General features: G+C 39.7%; 1 protein-coding gene across 1 annotated transcript in view; it reads right to left on the bottom strand.

Moving 5' to 3' along the window:
- Positions 1 to 13,887: 13,887 nt before the first annotated feature.
- Positions 13,888 to 26,791, bottom strand: part of Tsp66E (Tetraspanin 66E) — a 456,405-nt gene continuing 443,501 nt past the window's right edge. The window contains exons 10-12 of the mRNA XM_080282418.1: positions 26,335 to 26,520; positions 18,564 to 18,703; positions 13,888 to 14,007 (exon numbers count right to left, since the gene is read on the bottom strand). Of these exons, the coding sequence (XP_080138544.1) occupies positions 13,989 to 14,007; positions 18,564 to 18,703; positions 26,335 to 26,520 (345 nt within the window). The 3' untranslated portion in view covers positions 13,888 to 13,988. The remainder of the gene's footprint in view (positions 14,008 to 18,563; positions 18,704 to 26,334; positions 26,521 to 26,791) is intronic.

A 26,791-nucleotide genomic window follows, 5' to 3' on the forward strand; every position in this document is an offset into this window, starting at 1 on the left:
TCATCATCATCATCATGTTTCCTCCTCCTCCTCCTCATCCTCATCATCATCATCATCATCATCATCATCATGTTTCCTCCTCCTTCCTCCTCCTCCTCCTCCTCCTCATCATCATCATCATCATCATCATCATCATCATCATCATCATCACCATCAGAACCTATATATACCCATTATCATAGATGGGATGGGCAGGACCCAGAAACAGAAAAACACAAAACTAGAGACTTACATCGTAGTTTTAAAGTGAAATGAGCAATAAATAATTTCACACACTCTTCAAGGAATCGAAAATCCACAAAAAATAACTATCACCTACTCTGTAAAGCCTGTGGAAAACGTAACTTGTATACATTTATAAAGCCACGATACTTGAATGTCCCAGGCTGCTTCCATCGTTAATTAATTCATATTCAGAGACGAACATATCGCCGGGAATCATCAGTAATACTGTAATACATCAGGTTTACATGAAGTTTACATCAAGTAGTGTGCATCATAAATTTCCAGTGAGTTGCATCATGTATTTCCGGTGTTTAGTGTGTGATCAGCCATGGGAGGTGTTTTCTTGGGATTCGGTGGCAGTCTAGCACTTCTTCCACATCGGTTTATTTTTCTTTATCCACTTTTAACACAATTAAGCCTTGTATGACACACTCTGGGTGGATTATAATCATCTGGGGTTAGCACGAATAGAATAACTGAGTTGTGCAGACTATGGAAGGGCTAATGGTGACTTGACGCTCAGACTCCTCTGACTCACGACTGAGTATTATAACTGTCTGCCGTTGGCTGGAATAAAACCTAAACTGGATCCGACCATGGGAGAGTTGATAATACTGTATGTTGTTCTGTGTTATTGTAGTTTGCCAGAATAGAGTGGAAGGGAATGTTACCGTCCCACAAGCAAATATGAACTGATAAGGAAGTCCTGCGATGCAGGATGACATCATTTCCGGAAACTAACCCCATACCGTTGAATGAGATTCAGCCTGTCTGTCCCTTAATTCCTCCTAGGTTATTTGATGGATTTTGATGGGACTTCCCAAGCGATTTTGTCTGGTTACTCCGAAAGTCCTCCGCAACAGACAGTTTTCCAGCCATGATTTTAAGGGGGTCATCCCCCCTCACCACTTAAAAAATTCTCAGAAATAGTGAAAAGAGGGCAGATATGGCTTTCATATCACAGTACATGTACAATGGACTGTCATCCGTGATGCGATATTTAGGGAGCTTGACCCCTCAGTGTCATCTGGGGGAAGTCATCCCCCCTCCTAAAACTTTTTAGATTTCAGAAATATGGGAAACTGAACACATGGATTTCAGCGAAATTTCTCAAATCAGTTCGTCTGGATCCTTGATGTCTTTCACTATACAAAAATTTCCACCTTTGTTTTGGAAGGGGGCTAGCCCCCCCTCCAAATCTTTTAACGTACAAAATGGGGGAAGGAGTACAGACATCGCTTTGATACTACTACTACTACTACTACAGCTGCTGCCGCTGCCTTCGTCGCCGCCGCTGCTGCTTCTTAATGAGTGTATCCTGAAAATCATACTTGTTTTACCCTCATACTCATTCACATTCTCTTAAAGGCCGCTTTCGGCGGCCTCCGCTCGATATCAAATCATTTCCTATTTTCCGTCGAAAGGTAACAGAAATTTGAATTACTCATGCCGTGAGCTAGGCGGAGCGAGGAAATTTCCCTTATTTTTATCATGCTAGGACATTCGTTGAGGAGACAAAGAGAGAGAGAGAGAGAGAGAGAGAGAGAGAGGCAGGATAGTAGTGTTTGCTATTATACTAAATTATGCTATAGCATTATAATTTACAATTATAGGAATATAAGGATGGAGGAAGGAGAGGCGAGAGAGTGATAATACAACAAACACGTCACTCATGCTGGCAATTTCGGTGCTGCACCAAGGACGAATCCATCCCCTCCATTAAAAGCAAATATTAATCTGAAGCAAAAGGCCAGAACTGAGTCATAACTCGGGAACCGGTGGCCGTATTGAACTGGAAACTGTTTTGTTCTTCAAGTTAGAGCATTTTAATGGTACCTTGCTGTAACAAAAATTGCGCTACGTTGCGCCGTTTTTGCTCTGTTACGGTAACAAACAAACTTACAAAAATCGGATCATTATAATATAGATATGCCGCCTTTGCAATCGTACGGCTTATGCATCGGGATACTAACTTCATTCATGACACAGTAGTAGTATTGTTAATTCTTTCAAGCAGGAATGCACATCGCAGGACTGGGTACATAGACGGCATAATAAATGTCTCTGAATGTACAGCCGAGGAAAGTTCCGCCTTATACACCTGCCTGCCAGTTCAGACCTTTATGCGTGAGACAACCACTAGTGAAGCAGTAGCCAGGCACTCAAATGTCTGGTAACACTGAGTGGAAGGGGGCAGGTTAAGGGAGGAGGAAGGCTGGTGGAGCTGATAGTTCCTACCCCTCCATCTTCCATCCCCATCCTTCTCACACAGTTACCAGATAGATGAATGTTGGCTACTGCTTCGCTACCATTTGTCTCACATTTACTATTTCGAAGTGGTGAGCAAGTGTATAACGCGGATCTTTACTCGGGTGTATATGAAGAAACTGCTCATCGCCTTTTTTACAGTTTATTTTTGCTACCTCCGGGCGATTTCTTTCAGTTTAGGAAATCATCTTTTAGGCGGAAGAGATGAATATTGTCCTCCAGTTTGAAACGTCTGCTTTAAGATAGAAAAAAAAATCATCTGTAGTTAGGAAGAATAGATGATAAACTGGTCATTGGAGTGAAGTGATTACATAAACACACAGCTAGAGAGAGAGAGAGAGAGAGAGAGCATTGGAGTACTACCCCCGCCCCTCTCCGTCTACCGTCAAACAGGACTTGGGAGCCAGAGTAAAAGACTGATTTTGGGGGCATGGCTACCGGTTTAGTTTTATTTATTGATTGATTTTTTTTTTTTTTTTTTTTTTTTGCCTTGTCAAGAAAATCGTCCGGTGTTCTACTGAATGAAAATACCTGAGGGCTTCCATGGCACGGAAGGGTTAATCAGCTAATTTTGAACTTACCCTGATGTTCAGATTTCTCTCAGCTGAATAAAATCGTCATGTTTTAGTCTGAACGAAATTCTCAAGTGCGTGCATAGCAAAAGGTTAATAAATAGATAAAAATAAATAAATAATCAATATATTTTGTACTTGGCGATTTGTTATTTATTGTGGAAATTTATGGTTATTCGTTATGTATACGATTGTGGACATAGAGTAGGCAGTCATTTCCCTGAGGCCATACAGTCCTCCCACACGTCAGCAGGTAACGCATATACCTTTTTGTGGATTTTCAAACATGGAATATTCGGTCGGGTACTATTTTTGGATACTGGTGTACTCAGTTGTGGTAAGGAGAGGGAGAAAGATGGTAAAAGAGAAGGAGAAGGAATAAGAGATAAGGAGATGAGAAATGGTAGGAGATAAGAATATGTATTGGTTACAGAGCTTGGTGAAATGATGGAGAGAAAAGGGAAGAAAACAAACTTACGAAGGGATGGAGAGGACCCGACAGTGAGACTTGTAGGACGGGAATGGCAGTGACCACAACCACAGTTCGCGCTGGGTACATTTTTTTTTTTACCCTTATACCTTGGATACACTTGCGTATTGTATTCTCTTAGATACCTGTTTTTGTTTTACTGTGTCGAGGGATGTCCTTTTGCTTGCAGAAAACCAGCATACTCAGACTTCTATTCTGTCAGTTGAGTGTCAGTTGGACAAGGATGACAGAGTTGTCTTACTCATGCAAGGCTTGATGGTGACTAGATTAACACTCAAGGTCGTATGACTTACTGTGCTGAATATAAATCATATGGTGTTAGACCGACTAGACTAAATACTCTGGCACACCATATTCATTAACTTTTGAGGGTTTTAGTTATCGCGATTACTTGTTCATACTATGTCTTCACTCTTACAGGTACTAAGCACTTCACAAACATACTAGGGAGAATAATATTTTGATTATTGTACTGATGGCAAAGCAAAACCACAGCTAGTAATAGTTACCTAGTGTGGAGGATTGCCTTATGTAGAAATTGTTTAAGACTTTTTACTATATTCTCCCATTTGATAACGAGGTCTGGCTAAAGCATCACAGTCAATGGGGGGACGATACGATGGTCAAGGGATTGGTAGCTAACTCAGTGGATATCCGCTTTTTGAACTATTATTTCGATCAAGCGATTATTATTATTATTATTATTATTATTATTATTTTATTTATTTAGTTTGAGCACAGAATTCTCGTAGCTAACTATTTGAATGACCCTGAGTACGAAGAATATTAAGGAGTGTAAAGAAAAATGGGAATGGCTCATGATTTTTCCGAGGTTTATGATTAGGCGTGGTTGTAGAGACACGCAAATTACTCAGACCACTCATAGTTAATGTACCACAACCTTATACAGGGATAGAATAAGAATAATTCATCTGTTTATTCTTTCTACCTACTGCCAGACGCCATAATCCCGTAAGGGGTGGCCATTTGACTTTGAGTTATTTGTTTTACGAGTAGGGGCACTAACCCTCCACCAACCCACTTGTTGACACGTAGGGAGCGCGTATGGTTTGGTTATATGGTTACCACCCAGCGTTGTAAATGGTTTCTTGGCTTACAGGAAACCATTTGGCTTGTCACTCAATGTAAAGCCACCTGTAAAGGAAAGAAAAGCAATAAGAAGTGACATGAAAGATGGGAGAAATAGGAAGAGAGAAGGGCAGGCACAGAAAAAGAATGATAAAGTCTAAGAAAGAAGTAGGCGGCACTACATCAAGTGAGTGGATGAGGGTCGCCACCACCTACCACTTATGACCTGTATTTTGAGTGGATGGATATATAACACATTTTACTTGACAGTCTGTAATTTTTACTAGCTGTGATTCCCGATTTCAGATTTACCCACTCCTTATAATGTGATGATGATAAATGATAATGATGATCGTGGTATAGGTGGCGGTGGTGATAATTCTGTAACGGAATATGGCCGTCTGTTGTCTCTGAAATGGGAGAAAAGCGTCTGTAATTGTGCCATACCGACCTAACCTTTTTTTTTTTTTTTTTTTTTACCCTGCCATAACCCACCTACAGTAGTCTAATTTAAGCAGTCCTCTAACCTAATCTGTCTTAATTTATTCCATTCACTAATACTTAAATCTTGAATTTGGCAACCGCAACCAGGTGCAGTGTAACAACCTAACCCGTCCACATCTTATTTAGTCTGTCTGATCTAAGCTAATTCTCGTAATTTTTGGTTAAACTAACATAGCATGCTTCTAATGTAACCCAGCGTAACTGTACAGCTTCACACCCTTTGCTCCACTTATCTCGCCGCTTCTGTATTGCCTCTCTCTCTCTCTCTCTCTCTCTCTCACACACACACACACACACACACACACACACACACACACACACACACACACACACACACACACACACACACACACACACACACACACACACACACACACACACACACACACACACACACACACACACACACACACACACACACACACACACACATACTGATCAAAACAAAACACCTGACCGCGATTCAGTACTCAGGTGTACTACTACTACTACTACTACTAGTAATATAATAATGATAATAATAATAATAATAATAATAATAATAATAATAACATTTATAATGATGATGATGATGATTGATGATGATTATGAATATTTCCCGAGCCACCCCCCCCGTGGCAGGTTACAGGTTAAAGACCAGTCGTTTTGATGAACAGAATTTTATTATCAAAGATATCTGAATACGGAGGTACATTGAACCAAAGGAAAAGCAAGTATGATCAAATATATGACGTCGGTCCTTACTGGCTGGCGTGGCAGATTTTGTAACAGCTCTTCCTTGGCTGTTTATTTTACTTATTATATCTTCTTTACTGCGATGACGCCTGTTTATGACTCCTGTGACCTCCAGACGATTTACGCATTACTTTGGGGCAGCCTTTCCAGTGAAGGGATTAGGAAGAATTGGCCACAAATTCCTTCACTAGGAAAGATCTCCCCAGAGCTAATTAAATACAATCGCCAGGTGGCTGCAGAAGTAAAACAAAACAACAGCAACAAAAAAAGGCGTCCTCCGGCCTAACTGCTTATTATTTACCTGTTTCTTATTCATATCTTTTTTGTATATTAACAGAACTGTATCTCTTAATATACAATAGAATATGAAGTTGTAACAGAGCGCATACTGAATCGCTGAGGATGAGTTGTCACGAAATTTGCTAGTCCAGCGAGAACAGACCCAGCGCCTGCAACAGAGTCCTATCACACTGACATCAGTATAGTATTCACAGGATCAGCAGTTACACCTCTCTTGGCTTTCCCGGTCATGTACAGTAATATTCATAAGAACTGTTAATAATAATATATATCTTAGGTTTGGGATCACACCACCAGGCAAGAGAGGATCAAAGGAAGAAGAATGACTCGCTTGTTGGAAATTATCGAGTTTGCTTGTATGTGGAAGGCGGAGAATGGGATTAGATACACGCTAAATAGAAGTGGATCCGTTATAAATTTAGAGAGAGAGAATTTGCTTAGATGGACGGGACAGAGAAGAGCATGCATACAGTACATGGATCTGGATCGATAAAAATTGAGGAAGACTTCAGTTAGAAATGGGGACAGTAAAAGGATCAGATATATGCGATAGATTGGATATGGTTCAGCTTGAGGGACTTTGGCTATATATGTTGTAAAGGAAAGAGAAAGGGATTTCATATATGTATGTGTATATATATATAGATAGATAGATAGATAGCTATAGATAGATATAAAGTTGATAGATAGATAGATATATATAAATAGATAATTGGCTTCGTTAAAGACCGAGGGAGAATTTTCGTCAGATATAGAAGGAAGACAAAATTATTTGATATGTAACAGATATAACTTCATCTGTCGTACATCTGTCGTAGATATAAAGAGAAAATCTGACGGGTAAAGAGGTTGAAGGTAGAAAATCAACTGCAGTTAGACTGAATCTCATATAAAAAGTTACGTAGAGGTTTCATCCTCTAACAGGGTAGGAGTTAAGTAAGAAAATAGAATAAGATTTGTCGGAAAGCACGTAGAATGAGAGAAGATTAAGAAGGAGAAATATATCAGGCGCAGATGCGAGACATAAGAGAAGTTGATGAGAAATTAAGAAAAACTGTTTGGGTGTCGTTGCAGAAATGTAATAAAGTAGTAAAATGTGTACAGAGAGGGAAGCTAATCGGATTTTAATTAATTGATAACTATACAGCGGACGTGGCTTATGAATAGTATAACAGTATGACCAACAAAGAAGAGGAGAGACACTCAAAGAAACTGCACAGAGAAGGGCTAAAGGAAACGACCGTATGAAAGTGATAAACACATTGTAAAAAGCTTCTTTGCCTGATGGTATGTGCCTCTGTGCTTCCCTCTCTCTCTGTCTCTCACTCTCCCTCTCTTTCTTTCTCTCTCACGCATGCACGCACACGCGCGCGCGCGCACACGCACACACACACACACACACACACACACACACACACACACACACACACACACACACACACACACACACACACACACACACACACACACACACACACACACACACACACACACACATTCCCCGTGCTTGGAAGATGCAAGTTATACAGAATATATATGTATAGCATTTTATTTAACCCCCTACACATAAGCTACAGCTAACCTTACAAAGGAGTCTCTTAGCTAACATGTAACCTAGCTGAGGCTAATAATAACAGCTCTGCGAGATAGTAAAAAAAAAAAAAAAAAAAAAAAAAAAAAAAAAAACTATTTTGTCAGCAAGATCAGTTTTTGGAATACTGAGTAGGTAAGTCAGTTTTCCGTTCATCCTTTTAGGGAAATATGGAACAGCTTTTGTTTCTGAGCGGCTTTAGGAGTTACAGGAAAACAGACATGAAGAAATGTGTTTATATTCTTTAGAGTTAAATATGTAAGTGAATAAGCGTTTGATATGGGTGTAGACATGATACTGATATGGCAGTGGGGAGCAGTGGTGGGTGTGAGTGTCGAGGAAATCAGTAGCAAGAAGTGATATTTATAAAAATGACTGTATGGTCTTCAGAGTTGTGTAGGTGTTTGATAATGGTGTGAAAAATAATAATGACGGTAGAGTGTGAAAATAGTAGTGTTTGTCACTGAGGAAAATAAGAAACACTTAATAACAGGAAATTTAAATGTGCTCTTGTTTAGTCTTCAAAGTTATATAACAGATTTCCCATCTTCGAGTAGAAAAAGAAAATAGCAGGAAATGCAGTGTAATTAAGTAAGTGGGTTTGATTATGTCGATCGAAGGGGAAGACTGTTGATACTGAAGGGGTAATACTGCTGATATGAAGCGAAGGGCCACACAGCTACATTTTAATCAGGACGGGAAGAAAGATGGAACGATAGATAAGTAGTTATACAGAGAGGCAGACGAACAAATGACAAGAAACAGAGAAAGAATGACAGACGAATAGACCTAGGTAGATAAATAGATTGGGAGATGGATGGTGTATTTTGTGCCCAGAAACTAGCTTGTCACTAAGATGTCTATGCGAGGAATGACAAAAAATCCACATTGGTTATTATCGCTGGCTTCTTACATTTTTATATATGGAAGATTCTTATAAATTTCATATATATTAAAATCAGACATTTTTTTTTATCACTGAATAGAAAGTCACTAGAGTCAACTATACAGTATATACGCTACATCATGATATATTTGAATTTGTCAACATGTTTAAAATATAAATTATTGCTCTAAGCTACATAATTCCTCATGCTAGACTATCTTACAAGGTATTCATACTTTACATGACCTGCTGAAGAATATGCAACCTTATGTAACCTCGGCACAGAGATTACGTTTTTCCTTTTTCTATTCTTTCACTTTCTTTTTTATCTCAGTTTTAAGGAACCTCTCACTGTAAAGGGGTTCAAAGCAATCTCCATTAAGCCCTTCCATTATGTATTCTCTCCCATAAGCTAAATGAAATTGTAAAAACAAGTCATTGTAGTGAAGAGAGTAACTGTCCGATTTTTTTTTTTTTTCCATTTCGTGCCATAATGAAAAAAGTTTGTGGGTGATCTGATAACATGTTAGTTGTTGTGTAGGTAAATGAAATGTTCGGCACTGAGATATGATTTCTTAGATAGATAGATAGATAAATGTAGACAGACAGACAGAAAGGTAGGTAGGTAGGTAGGAAAATGCACTTGTTCATCAGTGGCATTTTGTTGTGAATATAAAAGATGTTAGGTTTGGTTTGGTTAAGTTTGCTTCAGTTTGATATGAGAGAGTTAACTTTGGTGTGTTTGGGTTAGATTAGGTTGCCTGTGTGTAGGTTTAGCTTAGTTTATGTATGGCTAAGTTAGGTTTAGGTGAGGTGTGATTTAAGTTTGGTTTAAATTACGTTAGGTTACGAGATTATTTTATGCCAGGTCAGTCAGGTCGTCAGGTCAATTTAGGTATAAGATTGTGTTAGGCCAGGTCATGTATGTCAGGTCAGGTCAGCTTACATCAGATTAGGTTAGGTTGAGTTGAGTTTAGTTGAATTTAGATTAGTTAGGTTCTGGTTGTATATATATATATATATATATATATATATATATATATATATATATATATATATATATAATTGTATTTGGTGTACGAAATCATTGTCATTTTGAAAATAATAAAAATCTGCCTATGAAATGTCAATATCATTCACATTTTTCTGTTTTTGTATAATTATCATTTATTTCCTAGCATTCTGTAGGTCAGGTAAATCATGAACACCCTGAATTTTATCACATACAAATCTAGTTACATTAATTAATCTCTTATTCACCAAAATAGCGTTAATGGCTGACAAAAAATATTCCTTAGTTAGCACTGAGGAGAACATTAATATCTGAGTAACATCCACAACAACAAAGTCATCAGTCTTAAACGTAGCCTTCGAGATATTTGGATAAAATCTCAAGGTTTAGCCACCAAAAGTCTCCATCGTCCGTATTTTGGGTGGCTTAGGAGGCGCTATAGTTCCTCTTGCTTAGCGATATGTTTCACAGTTTTACACCTTAATACTCCTCTCTGTTATTTATATCGTGTTAATATCGACTTAGTTTGTATCAATAACATTCAAGAAAATACAGAGGTGTAACGTGCAAAATGAATCGCTAAGGAAGAGGTGTTGAGAAATCGCCAAAGTTACCAATAATAAGACCCCATGTTTCAGAGGGAATGAGGTTGTCTCCTTTCTCACTCAGCTTAAGAAATTCAATATTTGTACCTCATTACTGTCGAGAAGATATGTTGGACCTTCTTAAACATCCATGAAAAACATCAACATATAAAAAGTAACACGATGGTTTGGCTCATTGTCATCTTTAATATCCGTAACAATAACACAGATTAAAAAAAAAAAATGCTCCGTCTGAGCACCTTATTAAAACACCCATTGAAATAACATAGCTTCAAAATAAACACGATGTTATGTTTTATCATCTTAAGGAACATCCAAGAAAAGAAAAAAGACACGCAGACACACGCTCATACACGCACACTAAAAATAAACAGATGAACGATGGTATTTGTGACAACGGTAATATATATACCGGTGTGTGTGTATATATATATATATATATATATATATATATATATATATATATATATATATATATATATATATATATATATATATATATATATATATATATATATATATATATTACCCAAGTAATAGACTTAACTTGGGGCCACACTTTAAAAGGTCCGTATAGTACTGCCATCATTATTATTTTTTTTTTTTGACACGTCATCACAAATCATTAAAAAAAAAAAAAAAAAAAAAAAAACGAACGAGAGAGAGGTAGGTTTCTGACGACTTGGGCGACGCAGAGTTTGCGAAAGAGGAAATGGGATGTTGTCAGGTGTTAGACGAGTCCCTGTGCAGTAGGAAATGGAAGGTGTGGTTGTGTGTTGCGTGGCAGTGTGTGGTGTGGCTGTTGGTGTGGCAGCATGCAGCCTAGTGTGACTGCCAACGATTTTTCGGAGATGTGGCAGAGTGTTGTGGTGTGGCATTGTTTGGTGTGCTGTGAAAAATGTGTGAGGTATGTAGTAGTGTATGGGTGTTACTATGTAACTTAGTATACTGTGCTATGATAATGTTTTGATCAGGTAGTGTGTGATTTGGCAGTTTGTGGTGTGACTGTGAAGTTTGGGCTTATGAGGTGTGTAAATGACAAGTTCATGTGGTATGGCAGTATGAAATGTGAATATGTTTCCTACTGTCCAGTGACTGCAAACACCCTTTTCAAACGCAGTCATTCTTAATCCTATACTCCATTCATGGAAGTAGAAATGAAGGTTAAAAAAAAAAAAAAAAAAAAAAAACTATAGAATAAGTCAAGCAGAAATCCTTAAGCCAACCTTCATTTGCGTGGAAGTAGAAACGGAGGAAGTCAGTTATCCTTAATGCTACTTTCCTTTCATAGATTTGGGTATATAAGTATGTACACAGCCCATCCCTCCCTGTAGCCTCCTCCCCGCCCTCCATTTCCCCCAAAAAAATATTTAATCACACATGCACCACCACTTTCTGCATTCTTAGTGGGAATATCATAAATATATACAGTACACACTAGCTTTCTATCACCCCCTTCCCCTCAAAAAAGTGAACATAAATGGACCACAAGTACAGAACACTTAGAACAGTTTGCTTAATAATAATAATAATAATAATAATAATAATCGTGCAAGCACCCCATTTAATGACGTCGCTCATTTTATTTTATACTGCCATCACACACTTATTCAGTTTGGGAAAGACATACCGAAATGGAGTTAGATATAGCCTTCATTAACCCCATTCAGTACAGAGAGGTCTTTCCTAACATGAGTAAATTAGCGTAAAGACAGCAAGAATAAATGAACTTGAGTCTTCTTAGTACTGCACGGGTCAAAAAAAAAAAAAAAAAAAAAAAAAAAAAATGAAATAATCTTGGAATTATGTACCGACCACGTGGAAAATATGTATCGACTAAACTGCATACAGCTACTATATGTTTGTCAAAAAATGAGTGAAATATAATATCCTGGTCCTGTCCATTCGACTGTATATAGTAACGCTTAGATGTATTTTAACAATGGTGGCGTTAACAAATGATCTTCCTTAAGCAGCTGGGAGCCTGTGTTGGTCTGGCAAAATAATAGTAACAATAATAACAGCAAAAATATTAATGATAATAATATAAAAATAGTAGAAACAGTTGGTCCTGCCTCACCGTCTAGCATTACCGACAGATGGAGGATATTTAACCCTTCAGTACGATGACGTTTGTTTTCCATCCTATAACCAGGCAATTTTATCCCCACTGGGAGGACTTTGGTTCTGAAAAGGTTAATGAAGGCTTAATTTACCCTCTCCAGTTTGAAAAGTCTCCCAGAAGTTTAGTTACATTTGTCAAATAATTATATAAAGGACGTCCTCGGAGTGAAGGGGTTAATAATGGTACTTAGTCAAGGATCCTAGTGTACTGGAGCAACAATGTTCATGTTGTAGAGAGAGAGAGAGAGAGAGAGAGAGAGAGAGAATCTGTAATGAAGTATGATGATGATGGTTTAAGACCATTGATGGTGATGGTAATAATGATGGTAATTGAAAAAACAAAAAGAACGCGAGAAGGTTGAAGATTATTATAATGGTAAGAAATAGAGAGGTTAATGACAATGGTGTGAGGGTGATGAAAAGGATGAAGACAACTCAGGTGATGATAGTTTTGAGAATAGGTTTACAAAGCGAAAAAAAAATAATAATAATAAAAACGAAGAAAAATGTGAAAAAGATAGTTGGAAGTACACGTGATTAGAGAATACAGATTTACAACATTCACCAGTCATTAATGGCGGGAAGATAGTAATATTAATTCTGTCTCTTGTTAATAAACCATATTATCTAATTACCCCCTTCAGTACCAGGACGTCTGTTACTATACTGTGGCTACCGTGAGACGCTTTAATTAAGGAAGGTGTGCCGTAGCGTAGTGAAGGGGTTATGTACGTACCATCACCACAATGCCCTCCGCTATGAGAGGTCTCCCTTAAGCTTCATATTAACGCCAAATGATAGCAACATGATAAAAATCGCAGTCATCGTATTGAAGGGGTTAACACTGATCACCGGTTCACAACACGGTCTTAACGAGGATATGTCTGGGTTAGGTTAGGGGTCCAGATGATATTATAACACACAGGTCGTTATAAACAATTCTTTACCAGTTACCGATGTTCTGAACTTATTTTGCTTTGGGGGAATACATTAATGTAATAAACTTACAATCTAGAGTTTATATATATATTATATATATATATATATATATATATATATATATATATATATATATATATATATATATATATATATATATATATATATATATATATATATATATATATATATATATATATATATATATGGATGCTGAACATAGATAAAAACAAACACTTTTTGAGAGCCAACCACAAATTAATTTCAGTTTATGTAACGCAGTATCAGCTTTTACTTCAACGGCCCGTTTTGAGTACAGTAAGAAAGATCTGTCAGGCATAAATGATAAACTGTTTTTCTGAGCCAGATACTATTCAACAGTCTTACAAATAACTAAATATTGTCAAGGTTTACATAAATGACCCCTGAATGTATAGAAAACACGGTGGATCCCTCAGCCTGTATTATTTCAGTGCTTGGCGACCCTCCGTGTTTGAGGCGGTGGCGGCTGGTGAAGATGGCGTCACTTGATCTTTTGACTCAGCGTGGAGCAGAGGCAGAAAGCGAAGACCATGGCAATGAGTTCCGTGAGCCCCACCCCGATGCCAATCCCCATGAGCAGGTTGGTGTGATTTTCTAACCACTGCATCAGTCTACCGTAGCAACCCTGTAAAGAAAACGGATATTAGAGATATAAGAGAATTGATTTAAGGGTCAACTAAGATATCTGGCGGAGCGCGAGGGCAACCGTATTGGTTTTGGTGGATAGCTGTTATATTCATTTTCGGATTTAGTGGAATCAGGTAAAATATTGTGAAAAAATCTTGTACTAATCTAATAAAAGGAGAGAATAGCTGTTAATTTCCACCAAATAAACCTACATTCGTACTGAGCTAAGCACAAACTTAGATCATGTAAGATAATTCTGAGGAAGGATGTGCACATTTTTTTGGAACGTTAGATAATAGACAAATTATTGTCTTGCATTTCAACCATTTCACTGTACATTTGGCAAACCATAACTTGATTGTTACGTTACACTGTACATTCAGAGTAGTATCATGTGAACTACTGTGTAAAAATAGTTGGTACACTTATGAACGCAACATGGAGGACATTGTTAGAATTTCATAAGTGGTACTAAGTTAGATCTTGCTTTAGCTTACCTTAACAGAAGGTATTATATCAGTTATCAAAATTTTCAAATAAAGTTATTCAAATAACATAGTATTTCACATATAAGTGGAGTTCTGGAAGCCAGTCAGAAATTAAAGAATTTTATACTGAAAAGGTTTGTTGTTGAATAAATAATAGTTACGACTCGATTTGCACCGCTGTCCTCACAGTAAACACAATAACAATACTTGTTACGAGTGAGCGAGCGCAGCAAGCGAAGCGAGCAAGCGTAGCGAAGCGATGTTTACTCTGCGTTCAGCTTAGAAATGAGCGGCCCGAAACGACCCTGCACCCGGCCCGGCCCCACATGACACGACTCAACACGGCCCGACCGCGATGGTTTTCAGAGGCTAATAACTTTCCTGCTGTGTGAAATAGAGAAGAGATTCTTTCAGCAGCTAGTAGATACATTCAATAAACTTTGTTCTTAGCTATATATTTATTCATGAGACCAAAGAAACCTCTTGGAATCCTAGCTTTCCAAGGAAATGTACCGAGGGCTTCAGTTGACATGCTCCACTATGAAATCGAATTTATGAAGATTTCGTATTGTCACACTGTTTTCATGCATGAACTCGAGCAGTTTAATATCGGATATTACGCTCATATCTTACAAGAACGGTTTTTCTGTGTTTAGGGGATGAAATCAGCTAGGGCAATCGCCCAATTTCTGGATTTTATCATTCGATCAATATCCACGCGTTTATTGACGCAGTTCGTTGACATGGCAAGTCGGGAGCAGAGAACTGAACATTGCGCGTGCGATAAATGCTACGGCGCCACGTTATATACACATCCAGAGAGAGAAAGTGAGAAACTAGATAGTTTAGCTCAGTTATTCTTCTGTTATTGTCCAACTACCTCACCAGAAATGTTGAAAGTTTACACCAAGGTGAAATTATGATGATAGGCGTATGTACAAACGCTCGCTTGCTCGTCACGCGCTCACAAAGTGCACTTTACTGGTATATAATTCTTCCATGAGGTCATGGCATTCTGAAATGCTTTATTATTCTGAAAATTACTGAAAAAAGATGATATTCTTCAGTAAATTGATCTACAGATTATGGAAAAATATTACAGTCTTCATTAAATTAATGGTCACATTCATTATTCAGTATGCAAATAAAAATGAAGAAGTAATAAAAAGAAGCATCATTGCACACGTATGCAGGATTCCAGTCCCAGATCATCACAGGACAAGGGGACTTATTCTCGTGGGCTCTGGAGGCGCCCAAGCCACTCTTCCTTACCCGATATAGTTGTGTGCTAGGGTTGATTGGTACATCATTTGTGCCACACCGATATTGACACTATGTAAATTGATAGTGTATGTACAAGAAAGTACTAAAGGTGTACTACATGTAATAAATAACTAAAGAAGCGGTGCGAGGAAGATTTCTAAGTCCACGAGAATACGACCCAGGACAGGATATCAGAGGGATTGGATGTGGGTGGGTGGGTGGGATGGGTGGTTTGGGGTGTTGGGTTGGATGTTGGTGGGGGATGGGTGGGTGGGATGTTCGGTTGGATGTGGGTTGGGGGATGGGTTGGATATGGGTGGGGTGTTGGGTTGGATGTGGGTGGGGGATAGGTGGGTGGGATGTTCGGTTTGATGTGGGTTGGGGGATGGGTTGGATATGGGTGGGGTGTTGGGTTGATGTGGGTGGGGGGATGGGTGGTGTGAGATGATGGATGGGTAGGCCTGGCTGGGGGATGTGTAGTGTGGGGTGTTGACTTGGGGATGGGTGGTGATGCTAGTGGTGGTGGTGGTGTGTGGAGGGGGTTGGAGATGGATGGGGGAGATGGGTAGTGTGGGGTGTTGGGTGGGAGGTGGGTGGGGGGGATGCAAGGTGTGGGGTATAGGGTGAGTGGGAGGATGGGTGATGCTGAGTGTGCAGTGGGTGGGGGATGGGTGGTGTGAGGTATGAGGTGGGTGGGGGGATGGGTGGTGCGGGGTATGGGGTAGGTGGGGGGGATGGATGGTGAGGGATATGGGGTGGGAGATGGTTGGGGGGTGGATGGATGGGATGTCGGTTCTGAGATGGGTACAGGCGCAGGTCATTATATCATTCCTTGTTGCCAGTGTTGGGGGTGTACTGTGGGCTCCGTTCTCACAGGCGTAGGAGGTTCCCTAGCACTTCTTTGTTAGTATTTTTTTTTTTCGTGTTATAAATCCATATTTTGTTGTACGTTATGCCGTTTTCAGTAGTAGAGGTTTGTATAACATAATTATGATACATTACTGACGCATCGTGTAAAAGCAATCCTCTGCTAAGAAGTGGGTGCAACGGAACCTACTAAGCTCACGAGAATAAAGGTCCCTAGAACTAAGATGATACAATTTTATCATCATCATCATCATCATCATTAGCGTTATCATCTCAATTAGTGTTATCATCATTATCATCATCACCATCATCCCGACCCCAATTCCCGGATAATTACAGTATGGGATGAGGATCAGGATCATTCATTCCTTAAAAGAAATCTAAATAACAGACGATCTCTCTGTAATATATATATATATATATATATATATATATATATATATATATATATATATATATATATATATATATGTCTGTATAAAACATCATTTTGGTTGATGGACATGTGTGATCATAGTGTTTTGTTATCGTGCTCTTTTTTTGTGTGTGTGCGGTTTACTTAGTAACTCTAGTAACTTCTGTTTTCCTTGGCGATCTTATGCATCACCTTATTAAAAATGTCTTCCCATTACGTGCAAATATGCAAACAAAATAGCATGATATTTTTCATGGGCCTTTTCTCTTTTTAAATTTTACTCGCCATGCAAACAAGACTCTTATTATCCATTCAAAACCAGCAGGAGTCAATGGAGCAAATGTTTTTATATTTTTTCCCTGCTACATATTGTCCATTACTGTAGGGGAAAAATTATACAGGCAGGCATTATTGAGAACGGGTTTTCTCTGGACGGGAAAGCAAATACACACCCAAACATACCTCGCACATACATAAATACGTACATACAAAACTGCCACCGTACACTCGTATACAAACATCTCCACAATACACATACACATACATACACCTCCACTCTACTGTACACACACACACACACACACACACACACACACACACACACACACACACACACACACACACACACACACACACACACACACACACACACACTCTCTCTCTCTCTCTCTCTCTCTCTCTCTCTCTCTCTCTCTCTCTCTCTCTCTCCTCATGAAACAGTTTCAGAAATAAATAACCATTCTTTTTTTCTTCGTGCATGCAAATGGGGGAAGGGGGAGGAGGAGGAAGAGGAGGAGAAGGAGGAGGAAAAGGAAGAAAGAGATATATTCTAAGTGGCTTTGAAGATTTCGTCACGTCTCCTCCTTAGCGATTTATTTTGCACATTACACTATCCTCTTACAGGTTTTCGAGCCAACGATGTGTCAGCAAGAGAATGTTAAGCTGTTAATATGCAAAATAAATCGCTGAGAAACTTGTGTTACGAAAGCTTCGCTGCCACCTTGAGTACTACTCTTGGTCTCCAAAATTAAAGAACACGTCCATTTTCCTCTTTTTTTTTTTTTCTTCTGGGCCGTTCGTGCTTGGGGAGGGTGGAGATGGGGGAGGGTTGGGGTGGGCGAGTGGACTGACTACACCCTTCACTAGGCTGAGAGTAACACACTATTGACGACATTCACAGTTAACTTAAAAATGCATGTAATGTGGCTGTGCAGTGATAATTTTTACGGTTAAACAAACGTCGAGGGGAATCTAGCTTTTGTGGGCAGCTAAGGGAATGGTAGGTGGATGGGGGGGATACAAGATTGCCGGACCATGCAGCTTTACCACGAGCACCACGTAACTGAAGGGGCAAGACATCTGCTGAAATAAAACGGCCATGCATTTCCTTTCCGTCGCCGAGGATGGTGACCACAAAAACTAAAAAATCACGAGAAGCGAGGAAGAAGCTGAAGCATGCGAAAAAGAAGAAAAAAAATCCACACAAGTAATCCCCTTTTGTTTTCCTCGTCCCTGGCTTACTTGAGAGCCTTGCTAATGGCTCTACACATGTAAAACGAGAGGGTGATGAGGATTAGCTGCAGCGTTCCCAGACAGATGGCGACCGACAACATGGGGGTGAGGTAGTAGAAGGTGTTCTCTTGTAACCTGGCCAGACACCCCTGCAAATGCAATAGTTCACCCCTTGGGATTAAGTGGGAGGGGTTTAAGGAAATGGTTTTTAGAGAGGAAACGTAGGTAAGTTATGAAAAACTGGGTTTAGAGGATTGTTTATCATGAAGAGAGAGAGAGAGAGAGAGAGAGAGAGAGAGAGAGAGAGAGAGAGAGAGAGAGAGAGAGAGAGAGAGAGAGAATCAAATTTATGGGGAAAATGGCGTATAGGGAAATGATTGTTGGACAGAAAAGTGAGTTGGGTTAATGGAACACTAAGATTTGGGTGGTTGTTTGTTATGAAGGGAAAGAGGTTAAGTTCAGGGAAAATTGTTTTACCAAGCCTGTATGTGTGAAAACTTTCAGATGACTACATCACAAGAGATAAAAACACCAGAGATTAAAGTAATGATTAAATGAGAAATTCAGAGTAGATTCCTTTTGTTTTCAGAAGAATGAGGTGCCAGGAGCTGAACAATTACCACTGAAGAAAGTATATCCTTAAAGTGCTAGAGAATAGTAAGCTCGGTGATCTATTTATGCATGTAGCAAAGGTGTGTGTGTGTGTGTGTGTGTGTGTGTGTGTGTGTGTGTGTGTGTGTGTGTGTGTGTGTGTGTGTGTGTGTGTGTGTGTGTGTGTGTGCACGTGCGTGTGCGTGCGCATGCGCTGAAATAGTGAGCAGGCATAGTATAAGATAAAAATAGAAAACTGGGGAGAGGATGGTTTTACGTAGTCTAACTTTGTATTAGAACGAAAACTCTAAGATGCTCTAGTCTCGTACCAGCGATGCATTCAACTCCCGAAATGGTCAGAATAATAAAAATACGACCGAAAAGTATAAACTGTCACATGGGAAAAGAAAAAAAAAGTGGAGATGTTAGTCATGGGCTCTCGAGGTCCGTCCTCATGGGCTTATGAGGCTCCCTAATACATTCCTGTAAGCTGTTTGATTTTTTACCTAGTTACACCTCAGTAACTGACACTTGTATTGATCTGTTTATCAGTAACGTACAGTAGTTTCCTTAGATAACATACCATATGGGAGAAGGTTAACACTCCATACTTCCTACAGAAATATAATTGTAAGACTAACAGGGAGCCTTTTAAGCCCACGGAAAGGATTTTTATGGACTTCGATCTTTCCTTAGGTTTCGCAAATTAAGAGAGGAAGAAGGAAACCCCAGGGGCTGAAGAAGCACATAGCTTATTATAAAGGGACTGGAATGTTGTTAGTGGTAAAATGTAAGAATAATCAAATCGAAAGATCATTAAGAGTATTCACATCTGTTGTGGATGAGATGTAGACCTAAATAGAGCATCACCTTATCATAAATAGGAGAACGTTGGGGTAAAGCAATAATGTCACCCTCAGTCCATCGTGAGCTTATTTGCGACCTTTAAATTTGAGCTATGGGTGAAACCAAAACCAAAACAGAATGTCATCTTAGTAAAGATTGAACTGTTAAGTGAAATGAGAACCACAGCAAATTGTGAGCTTATTCCCCCCCCCCCCTTTTGTACTTTACGACTGAAATGGAAACCCAAACAAACTGTCACATTCAAACAGGCTGACCGTTGCTTTTCAAGACCCGTGAAGGCTATTTAGGATGCCTTATTAGTGGTCCTAATAGGCTTCAGACTGCAGGAACACCAACAACAGAAGGTCGTACAAGAGGTTATGAATTTCAGGTATAATTGTATCTCACCTTGTTTTAGCCCCTTGAACCGGGTGACGTATTTCAGTGGTTTATTCCAGTAGACGATTGTGTTCACCTTATTGGAGGCTCTTATGTAGCTAAAGAGTTATCTAACCCCAGTCGTTCGAGAATTTTATTCTACGGTGAAGAAAATCGTCCATTGGTAGCAAGCAGAAAGTAAAAAAAAAAATCCAAATGTTAAAGGCTGTTCATGGGGTTCAGAAGGAATATCACAGTTCCATATTAACCCATGCAAGATGTAGGGCACCGAGTCTAGGCTCCTGTCGTTCAGAGTATTCAGCTCTTTAACTGTGAATGACTGGATTTGTATAACGGCATAACATCAGACGATCTTGTCGTGCTCAAGATGAACAATAACAAAACAAAGTTTATATGGGTGGAATGAGGGTTTGGCAAGATGGTGTAGAGAAATTCAGAATCTGCGCAGCACTAGGTGTTGAATTATGAAAATACTTTTGATAGCGGTTGGTGGTCATGAGGTTTGGGCGTCCTGTTTGCAGTAACGGTCTTCTCACGCACGTGTTCAACCCCGAAGAGATGACAGCGAGGATTTCGGTCATGTAATGCCTGTAAAGGAGCGAAGCCAGTTATCTGTCCATATAGCCCTTTCACTGTGATGACGTCTGTGTATATTTCGTTGCTGTTATTTCCAGACGATTTCATTGCCTTAAGAGAGTTATATCGACCTGGAGGTGTTAGACGCAGCCTTCATTTACCCCTTCAGTACTGGGAGTAGGGTCGTCTCAAACGGAAAAAAAAATCCGGAGATAAGAAGAGTGAAAATGAGAAACAATCCTCGGTTTGAAAGGATAAAACAGTCACCATAAATCCCTTCGTTACGATGACGCCATTTGTATTCTGTTCCTGCAGGAGCCACACGATTTTATTCAGCTGAGGGGAAAATCTGCCAGCCAGGAGTCAAAATATACGGTAGCAACTCCCTGGGCCAGACACACAAACCCAGACTGAGGGAAAATGATAAGGCAGGATGATATTCCAAGCCTCAAGCGGATCGAAGGTGTACCGAGGCGGGTGCACTGAAGCATGTGTAGTGAAATGAGTATACTGAAGCATATGTACCGAAGTGGGTATACTGAAGCATGTGTACCGAAGTTAGTATACAGTACTGAATACGTGAGTATACCTGATAGTTCATGGTAATAAAAGGGTATAATTAAGTAATCCTCAAACACATATCAGTCGGCCAAACAACAGAGGGAAAGCATGACATAATTCCAAAACTTTACCGAAGTATATGCACTGAAGTGAGTATCTGACACATCACTGTAGTCACGGGATAAAATGAAGTAGCTTCCCAAGCACGTCGCAGCTACCCAGCCGGCGGGAGAAGATAACGTAATTCTGGCCGCGAGTCTGGTCGAAGCTGTCTTGAAGCAGATGTACCGAGGGGTGCATATGGAACCGAAGTGGATGTACAGCTGCCTCAGAGTATTTCCTTCGTCCCTTTCACTTATTTATTTATTTAATTTTTTTTTGAGGGGTAGGTGTTGCAACTGCATTAGCTAGAATATGAGTGAATACTCACAATGTAATCCATGCAGACGTGACTTGTGCATTAATTCATAAAAAGTATTTCTGCACTGCGACTCTGCCACAAGTACAGTCAGGATCAACATTTTGTCTTAAAGTTCACATTCTGTTTCTCGGTTCCCTCTCTTGGCTAATATTCCCGAACTCAGAGGGGTCTAGTGTGTTTTTCTACCCATAGGTCATTATTATCGGTATGATACATCAGGGAAGAAAGTGACGGAGATGCCCTAAGTGTGGCGTAGACGCAGTAGAACAGAAGGCCAACTTTTGTTCCTGACTGTAGGCCAGGGTCGTCACAAGGGAACTGTACGCTACCTCAGGCGTCATCTTAGTAAACTGATTGAATTCAAGAATTCCCAATAATGTCTTAAACACCAAAACAACTGGAAAAAGATAAACTTTGGCAATTTCTGCCATGGTGCGAGACGGGTTCAAGCTGTGTTGAAGCAGATGTACCGAGCAGGGTGTACAGTACCGAGGTGGATGTACAGTTGTACACAGTAATATTGCCCCACTGTTTAGTTTAGTTCAGTAATTATGAAACGTACATAATATATTGAAAAGTGTGTTGAGCCTCGAAGATCGCACCACTGGGTTCGAAAGTCATTGTTTGTTATGGGTTATATCTTGTATATGTGCTGTATTGTTATATATGTATTGTTCCGTACAATGTATTGTAATGCATTATGTATTGTATTACATATTGTATTATTTGCTGTATTATTATGTATTGTCTTGCTGTGTATTGTTTTGTATTATGTAGCCTACTGTATGGTTATGCATTGTTTCATGTATTATGTATTGTAATGAAGTGGATCGATTCTTGTGTCCGCAGCTGTACCTGCAACATCATTATGGTAAAGAGTTATAATTCTGCAAATCCTAGGCAGCCACACGACAGGAGAAAGCTGAGATAAGACGTAATTACCGGCGTAAGGAGAAGTGGGTTGGGTCGAAGTGGGTGCGCCTGGGCCTCATTAGTGCATAGCAGAACCAGGCGTCTCCCAGCGACGGTCACAAGACGCACTCACGCCGCCAACACGCACATTAAACCCTTCGATTCTCATGTACGAGCAGTCCTACATTTTTTGTGGGGGCATTGATCGATAGACTCAGCAGGGTTCATTTCTTATATTCATTTTTAAGGGAAAAAAATTTGCAGTGTTTTCATTTATATCCATCCATCCATCCATCCATCATCCAATCCTACATTGCCCCGTGAGGAGCGTAGGAGCCAGGGGCTAGGCAGTTGGTCCCGACGTTTAAGTTTAGAGTGACCAGCCTCACTCATCCCTGAGTGGCATTACATGAGCAATCAACCCCAACCACCCCATGGATATAAACCTTCACCGGCTCAATCCGATTGGAGCGCAATGATTACCCACTAAACCACCAGGCGCCAAAATTTGGCTATATGGTTACCACCCAGCGTAGTAAATGGTTTCCCGGTGCACAGGAAACCATTTGGCATGTCACTCAGTGTAGAGTCACCCACAGGCTGAAGGAAGTGGAAAGAATGAAGGAAAGAAAGACAGATGAGAATGGAAGGAAAGAAGGATGGAGAGGAAAGGGCAGACATCCGAGAGCAGCACTACATCGAGTGAGTGGATGGTGAGCGCCCCCACCTACCACAATATATATATATATATATATATATATATATATATATATATATATATATATATATATATATATATATATATATATATATAATGAAAAACTATAGCCTATTTACTACATAAAAAAGTATTCTCCCACCTGTCTCCATTCTGACCTTTGTGTTGTTAGCCTGTCCCAGTGATGATGCAAGAGTTCATTAGCTGCGAGATAGTCTCTTCCTAGCCTTCTCCTTGCTGAGTTGTTGTTAGCCGATCCCCGAGATAATACTAGTGCTTCAGTGCAGGATAAAAACCACTTCCACGCCTTATGATGAAGTGTGCAGGTCAGTTTATGAAGGAATATGGTTTATGTCTATCAACTGCACGAAGGTCATTGATGCAGACAATTTATACTATGTCTCAGTCTCCCTGCAGAACACAACCCGCCGTAGTCAGTCTGTAGTACATCCAGGTCTCCGTTTATAGTGCTGGGTGAACGGGGACAAAGTGGAGGGGGGGGGGGAACAAACTGCGCTCAACAGTCTGACCGGCCCGAGGATCGAATTAGGGTTCTTCCATTTGTGAACCGGATATGTTAACTAGTGCACCACCGGCTCCTTCATTCCACATATTCCCGCTGTCACTGTGCATCGTCCGTGTGTGCGATGCTCTTTCTACGGTTTTTCAATAAAAGGCAAGATAAAAAGTATGTGCCATTCATTTCTGTCGAGGCAAGGAGGTATGAAAGGTGATGTAAGAAGTGCCGTACATAGTAAAAATCACCATGACCTAAAATTCAGTCACCTTTTTCCCATCAGCATCATGCATAATTAAGCAGCCTCCCCATTTTCCTCATAAATATAACACATTTAAGCAGCCTTCCCATTTTCCCTTTAATATCACTCGGCTAACCAACTTCCCCACATTCGCATTAATATCATAATAGCTTTATCATCCTCCACACTTCTTTTATTTATCATGCTAAGCCAACATGTGTTTTCCCTATAATCTAACACAAAATTAACCAACCTTCCCATTTCACTTTGATATCACATAGTGTTAATCACCTTTTCTATTTTCGCCTTAATATTATACCAAATTGATCAGTTTCCCCATTTTCCTATTTAATATCATACTAGCATAAGCAGCCTACCTATCTTCCCTCTAGTATCACACAGTATAAACAAAACACTAAATTTCCCTCCAACATCTGAAATAATATATATACGTTCCTCTTTTTTCTAACATCACTTAGCTCCCTTTATCTCTCTTGCTAACAGCATACAGAACTAGAAAAGATCTTTATGGGTCTTCTGAAAATGCAAACAAAAATTCTCTGACTGCTTTGCTACAGCATCAAAAGGCGAGCTCAAATCCAGAGCTTTAATAATAATAACCTAATTTTATCATCAGCCTAAGTCATCTAAGAGCACCAGATATACCTCATGGCAGAACCCAGTGAGATACAATTCCCATAGTACAAGAAAAGTCAGTACTCTTCCAATTCTCCGTGAAAAAAACACACCATCCCTCTCGTAATTCCTCGAAAAAAACAAAAAAAATCGCACATAACATATTCCAACAGATGGGATCGATGACCCGGTTAGACGAGCCGGATAGTGTTCAGTCAAGGTACGCACAGGATAGATCTGATAATATCCAAAATGAACAATATACCCTTTGAAGACCCAAGAATATATATTTATCTGAATATACATATAATAACATTACCGACTGAGATAGTATTACAAGGAAAAGATCTACAACATTCACATTAAAGCAAGATTATAATGAACGGTGCGGTAAAATCATCAAATATTTTCCAGTCAGTATCATCTGTGGCATCAGATTGCTTCGCGCAAAGTGTGCACCGATACTTTTTGATAGACTCAGCATCAGGCTAGAACAACCGCTGTCATTTCATTTACTTTCTTACATGTCACTAAGAAAATTTGTTTACCCATCAAACACCTTTTATTACTAAATTAAATTAGTAGACACAAAAATTTCAACCTAACAAGAGAAAAACGTAGATATAACGAACTTAAACTCTTTCCTGTGTTACCCTCCTACACATTCTTGTCCATTTGTCAGAATGTACCGGTAGTAGGAACAGATAGCTGGCGGTGAGGTATTGAAAGTTCTCATGTTTGGGGATGGTGCGCAAGTTTGAGTCGAGCAGCTGCATGGGATAGTTCGGAACAAGCTTTCCTATGTCCTCTTGTAATTAACAAAGTAGACCAGTTTTCCCTTTAGACGGCACTATATCCGCTACAGTAATAGCCACCAAATTTACTCTCTCTTAAAACAAACTCAGCAACCCAATCCGTCTATTTATATCTCTGCCTACACACAAAAGCCCCAGCACTGCTCTTTAGCAACCAAAACAGAGACAAAAGACTAACAGTGAGGTAGTAGGAGTTGTCTTGGTTTGGGCTGATGAGGCAGGTTAGTTCATTCAGGTCAGATTTAGAAGAAAATACGCCACGGTACTTTCCAGCTTAAAAATGTTCAGTGTACAATTATTTCTCCTGCCTGAAAATCGTCTACCATAGTTTCATTTCAACTTTCTCTGGTCGCCGTCCAGCACACGATAGGCTATTCCTGTACATAACACCAAATTTCCCCACTTAAGTGTAGAGTCGTTAGCTAAGACACCATATTCTCCACCCAAATAAACAAACTGAGCTACTAGTTCTACTAAGTATCTTCCTGACAAACCACGGACCCATATTCTCCCTCTGACAACCCGGAAAAAGAGACAAGAGACTAACGCTGAGGTAGTAAGAGTTGTCCTGGTTTGGGTTGGTGAGGCAGGTTGGGTCTAGCGGCTGGAACCTTCTTGGGTCGCCCTCCAACACACAGCAGGCCCGCGGCACCACCCAGTCGCTGGACTTGTTGGCCTGCCACATGCTGGCTAGCTGGAAGTCCGTGTAGTTGTTCACCCCGCAACACTTGAGCTGGGGAGAGAAGGCTGTGATGAAGAAAGATAAACCAGTAATGATAAAGCATACTGCTGGCATGTTCAGTTGTTCACACTTTATTATATGATGACAGGACATAGAATTATTGTTCTTTTGCGTTTTTCACCAGAACTAAACAGTACTTTCCCATATAAGACCTTTTAATAAGAAATTTTCTGTAATCCGGTGAACTGACAGAAAGACAAGCAGGCAGACACGCAGGGGTGAAAATATGACGTCCTTGACCTTTCGTTACAGAAATAGCTTG

This window comes from Coenobita brevimanus, chromosome 93 (genome assembly GCF_032717465.1).
Source record: "Coenobita brevimanus isolate Jiangsu-jjx chromosome 93, ASM3271746v2, whole genome shotgun sequence".
NCBI classification, from domain to species: Eukaryota; Metazoa; Arthropoda; class Malacostraca; order Decapoda; family Coenobitidae; genus Coenobita; species Coenobita brevimanus.